This window comes from Bemisia tabaci, chromosome 8, assembly GCF_918797505.1.
Source record: "Bemisia tabaci chromosome 8, PGI_BMITA_v3".
Taxonomy (NCBI): Eukaryota; Metazoa; Arthropoda; class Insecta; order Hemiptera; family Aleyrodidae; genus Bemisia; species Bemisia tabaci.
Window position 1 is genome coordinate 39,061,503 of NC_092800.1, and position 6,000 is coordinate 39,067,502.

General features: G+C 39.6%; 1 protein-coding gene across 3 annotated transcripts in view; it reads right to left on the reverse strand.

Moving 5' to 3' along the window:
* Positions 1-5,477, reverse strand: part of LOC109033822 (lachesin) — a 275,516-nt gene extending 270,039 nt beyond the window's left edge. Inside the window, exons 1-2 of one of the 3 annotated variants that reach the window (XM_072303579.1) lie at positions 5,175-5,477; positions 1,530-1,945 (exon numbers count right to left, since the gene is read on the reverse strand). In XM_072303579.1, coding sequence (XP_072159680.1) covers positions 1,530-1,623 — 94 coding nt within the window. In that variant the 5' untranslated portion in view covers positions 1,624-1,945; positions 5,175-5,477. Of the gene's footprint in view, positions 1-1,529; positions 1,946-4,921; positions 4,939-5,174 lie in introns of those variants that run through there. The other 2 variants (XM_072303577.1, XM_072303578.1) reach the window with 2 other exon arrangements.
* Positions 5,478-6,000: the final 523 nt, after the last annotated feature.

Below are 6,000 nucleotides of genomic sequence, written 5' to 3' on the forward strand. Positions count from 1 at the left end.
CGGAACTATGTGCATCGAGACATGAGCCCTGAGACCCATAGGAATATATGCATAACAAGGCTCACGTCATAATGCGCATAGTTCCGTTTGACAGAAATGCGCCCATATATTCTACGATTGGACTCTCCGTGAACTAAAGTTGAACGGACGCATCTCTATGGGGGAAAAAGGACTTTGTACACTGTGTGACCGAAAAAAAAGGAAAATTCATCGTAAATTTTTAATTTAAAAAACCCGAAAATTACGAATAATTGGAAAACGGCCAAAAACCACACCGCCATGCGAAGGGAAAACGCCGTATGAACCTTCGGTAGTTGCCAAATTTCCTTCACTGGATTGCTGATTTTTGAGGAAATTTATGAATATTTTTCCTTGAAATTTTTAAGAACTTCGGATGAAATTGCGAACAAAATTATCTGGAAAATTGGAAGAAAAATAAATAAGTTTACCGAGGAAGTTGTGTTTTATCAAAGGAAATATGAAATCGCCCGCAGGTTCATACGGCTTTTTTCGTAGCACGGCAACACACGCTCGTGGACAACTGCAGGGGAGAGCAGGTTCTCCCAGCCCCTCCCCCCTCCTTCCGTACTTCCACGCTAAGGAAGAACGCCGTATGAGCCTTCAGGCGTTGCCAAATTTCCTCCGATAAAATGCTCATTTTTGAGAAAAGTTATGAATATTTTCTTCCCAGTTTTTGAGATAATTTTGCTCGCAATTCCCCTTAAAGTTCCTGAAAATTTCAAGGGAAAATATTCATAACTTCTCTCAAAAATGAACATTTTATTGAAGGAAATTTGGCAACTCTCGAATGTTCATACGGCGTTCTTCCTTAGCACGGCAGCGTACGCCTAGAGTCCCTTTATACTGAGAGTCAAGACAACACCCTTCATGGAGTCACAAACGGGAATAAAGATTACAGAAATTGAGCGTTTTTCGTAATCTTTGATCGGCCCATTCTCGAATTCCTTTCTTCGTTCCTTCCCTCATTCCGTTTGTTCCTTGCCGAACCCGTAATTCCCCGGTCCATTCCAGATTATAATCTTTGCAATCGGTGAAACTGTAATCTTTATTCCCGTTTGTGACACTGTGAAGGCCTAAAATACGGGAACCAATCAGAAATGGATTCAAATTGTCTTGACTCTCAGTATAAAGGGACTCTATTTTCACCGATTGCAAAGATTATAATCTGGAATGGACCGGGGAACCACGGGTTCGGCAAGGAACAAACGGAATGAAAGAAGGAACGGAGAAAGGAATTTAAGAATGAGCCGGTCAAAGATTACGAAAAACGTTCAATTTCTGTAATCTTTATTCCCGTTTGTGACTCCATGAGGGGGTGCTGTCTTGACTCTCACTAAGAGGGACTCTAGGTTCCCCCAGCCCCCCCCCCCCCCTCCTTCCGTACGCCCGTGCACTCGGAGCAAAGCAATACAGCGATCAAAAACAGGCAGAGCTCATAGGAGTCAAGTAAGTATTGAATTTTCTAGGGTGGACGCTTACAATATTCCGGAAAATAGGAAAGCGCTTACCTTGACAGATGATGGTGAGGGCGTGGAGAATGCTGACAAAGAAGTAGCGGCTGGATTTGGGGGCGCCGCACCCCCGGTTCCCTCCGCGGGGCATTTCGGCCCCGGCTAGACGCACTGATCCCTAGGATCCGCCGCCGCCGTCGTTGCTAAGACAACACCAGGACCCGAGTCCGAGCTTCCATCACTCAAAGTCCAAACTTCGGCCGCGACGCACTCTGACGTCATCGATGTTCGCCAATTTCCCGGATCCGACGCGCGGGTTTCGCTCATCGCTTTATGCGTTCGCGTTGATAAGTTATCATCGCCAACGGGGCTTCGCTGAAGCTTTTCGTTAAATGTTCCTTTTGGGAATTGATCCCTCGTAAAATACTCCGAAGAAATCTCTCAGGAACTGCAGAAAATTAGCCTTTTGTCACCTGAAAATTTAGTTCTCAAATAGTTTAGTTTCTATCTGAATTTCTGTGATTTCTATTTTTTTGAAAAATCAGTCATTTAAATATGAAGGATATTTAAGTTTTACAACGTATTTTGATAGACCTACAATAAGGCAATATTGCATTAAGTTTTGGTAACTTAAAAATTAATTGAACTAAAATTGAATGGAAATTCAATAAAATAAAAATCTTAATACTCATATAAACCATTAAAGGTTATTATATGGCAATTATTAAGTCCAAACTTCGGCCGCGACGCACTCTGACGTCATCGATGTTCGCCGATTTCCCGGATCCGACGCGCGGGTTTCGCTCATAGCTTTATGCGTTCGCGTTGATAAGTTATCATCGCGGATGGGGCTTCGTTAGCTTCTCCTGAAATGTTCCTTTTGGGTATTGCTCCCTTGTAAATTTCTCTAGAGGAGCCTCTAAGGTACTGCGGAAATTAGCCCTTCGTCGCCTGAAAATTTAGTAATCAAATATTTTAGTTTTATCTAAATTACTGTGATTTATATTTTTTCAAAACACCAGTGATTTAAATGGATTGCGTTTAGCAGAAAGGAACCAAGGCACATCTGCTATTGTTAAATTTAACTGGGCAATCTAATTTTTTACAGTGGAAAAAAACAAGGAGGAAAAACGGGAAACAAGGCTTAAAATACACAATTAATAAAACCCGAGACGTTTCGATTCAAAACAGAGTCATTTTCAGTCAGAAACAAGAAAAATTTTTTAAAAAAAAAAAAACGATGAAAAACCAGAGCCCTGCATGGTGGTGGCCGGGATCTGAGAAAAAGAGCTGAGAAAAGGTTTTTTTAAAATTTTTATTGTTTCCGACTGAAAATGACTCAGTTTTGAGTCGAGACGTCTCGGGTTTTATTAATTGTGTATTTTTAGCCTTGTTTCCCGTTTTTCCTCCTTGTTTTTTCTACTGTTATCATTGTCTCGGGCTGCTCCTAAAAATTTGTATCTAATTTTTTGCAAGGTAACGTTTGTGTAGATTCCTTTGAAATTGTCTGGGAAAGTGCTTCGTGATATTCAGAAAATTCACTGAAATTTGCACAAAAATCCGCACAACCGTTTTCATGTAAAAAATTAAAATGAGCAATTAAATTTGGCAGTAGCTGATGTGGCTTGGTTCCTTTCTGTTTAACGCGGTCCAAATATCATATAATTATTTGGTTTATATTCATGGTGCTATTCTGACGGTTTTTTATTTATGTTTCAAAAAAAGTTTCCTTCGGCTGCTTTTGCGGAACTTCTGTTTACGCTTTACAGAAAATTCGCCTTTTATAGCCTAGAAATTTGATAATCAAATATTTTATTTTTACGTGATCTTACCGAAATGATGTTCCAAAATTAGGATTATCAAATTACAATGAGATTGAAGTAATTTGTTTAGCGCATGCTCCTCTTCAATCAACAGATTAAGACGATTTCCTTTTTTTGAGAGTTATAAGTCTCCACATGACGTCATGAGCATCCGCAAATTTAAATGATTTGGTACAATACGGTACATTCGCGTTTAGCTTCGCGCGTTTATATCAATGAATTGTCAACTACGACGAGTTTTCGTTAAAAATTCGTAAACTGATGTATTTAGGTACTTCGGAGAATCCTCCAAGGGAATACAAAGAATCGGCCCTTTTTGTCGTGAAAGTTTAGAAATTAAATTATTTACTCTTTGAATTTCTTAAAATATGTCTTTAAAAAGTATTAATATTTCAAATTTTTACTGTTTAGATTATAATCAGATATTCATATTTCTTGTTCCTGCTCGGCGGAGTTACGTTTATTTTTAAAAATTAAGAGATCAAACATTTTATTTGTTAATGAATTTCTGATAACTGATTTTTTCCTATCATATAATAATTATTATTAGGTAATCGACTTGTTTCATTATATGTTTCTTCCATATTTTTTATCGTTGTATGATCCATTGTTTCACTAACTTGTTCGTTTAAAGTCTTAAATGCCTCCATGAACTTAGCCTCTCCTTACTGACTGCAAAACACATTCAGTCAAAATCACAAATCTCTAAATCCAAAATCTGTGTATTTCCCTCTTGCCGATGAAACCACGTCATAGTATTTTTTTGTGGGCAATTAAAATATATCACAGCGTAATTATTTAAACAATTTACTCGACGTTTTTAGTATACGGTACAAGATTCTAGTATCGCCAAGTAAAGTTCCTATGACGTCGCTACTTATGGAGGCGTCTCGTAAATGCGCATCAATTTTATTATTTTTTCTATTTTTCCGTAAGTTACTGGATTATGAGGAGAAACTCGGAATTAAGTCACGACACTTATCATTTGAACTGCGATTATACATATCAATAGTGAAACCAAAAAACTCTGAGTCTGGATTGCGGTTTTTAAAAATTTCCGCTTACTTTTGCAATTGGTCATGACGGTTGCTTTATGGAAACAACGTAGGCGCCATTACTTTTCCTATGCGGATAAGTGATTTTACGATTAAAACAGGAATAATGATTCTTCATTGCATAGGGCAATCCATATTTCCGTAACATCAGACTTCCGTCGCAGGCCCATTGAAGCTGTATTTTCCAATATGGAGCCTCTGCCTCTATTCGTGGCTTATCCATGAAAGCACACGTATCTGTTCAAGGGACGTTGTGGCACGTAGATTCTTATACAAATAGCCAGCACAATGCAAAATATAGTCTCTTTAATATGCATCTGTCGAGGCAAATTCCCATAAAATTCGGCAGATTTTCTAATTTTCCCGCCTTGAGCAGGATTTGTTAGGACTCGTTTCTTAAACATCATTTTGACATATTTATACTAAAAGGAAGTTAGTGGTAATGAATAAAGTCAAAAGTAACTATAAGACACGCCAAATTCTGCGCACATCGTTTTTTTGACAATAATTTATTCATATCATATATACTTCCTTTCAGCATAAATACGACCATATTACGAAATAAACTTACCAATATTATGGTATCAAACCCTCGGAAATAGGTTCCAACACACACTCAAAAATTTTACGAACTTATGAAAATGGCTATTCGTCACGAAAATCAAAAATAACCAGAAGTTTGTAACATCACAATCCGAAAAACAGGGTTTTCTAGTTTCACTATAAATGCATTCGAATGCCAAATTGGCCGGCTAAGCTATTAAAGGACATGGTTAATGATGTATCAAACGAGCTAAAAGCCAAAAAATAATATAATAGTTCACCATAAATATCGTTATCGGCGCACAAACCAGGGATCGTCACACTTACAATCAGCCAAAATTCAAAAAAGAAAATTTAAAAAATTCGAAACCAAGGCCACTAACGCACACGTCCAGCGAAAGTACGCGAAAACTTCGCGGATAAAAAGCTGCAACTTCACACAGTGGCGGGAAACTCGGATGGGAGTCGAGCCCACACGAGGGTAAATTCGCGGAAAACTCGCGCGAGCGGCGGGAAAACGCGACGTGGAGCTTGCGGCGAGTCTACCGGTGCACTGCCGCGAAAAGCTCCCCCAATGTTTATCTGTCTGGCTGAGCTTTTAGCCTCGAGTGTGCCGCGCGCCGCCAATCAAAGTTTGGGGAGGGGGAGGCGCCCCCCCGCCCCCCCCCGACGCACGCGCCGCCCGCACCCAGCCCGGGCGCGCGCTTTGTTAGTCATTTCGGTTTGTCGTAATGATATTTGCGTTTACTTTTCCGGTCCCTTCGGATCCAAAGGCCCCAATCGGCCAATTTCCATCGCGTCGGGTCCAAACGGGACTTTTATCGAGGCAGTGGCGACGCGTGCTTTGCGATATAGATTGTATTCGACACTGGAAAAAAAACACATTGGATCTAGAGCCCAGACTCTTGAAAACATTGACAAGAAAAAGAACAATGGACCACTGGACAAGGTACGAATTTAAGCATTCTGATACATGTCACTTAACCAGAATTTCACGTAAAACACGATTCGCGCAACGAAAATTACTGAAACCAACCTCTAACGAAGATATTAACGTTTTTATATTTCATATTGGTTACGAGGAATTTGAACTGCCCGCTCACAAAA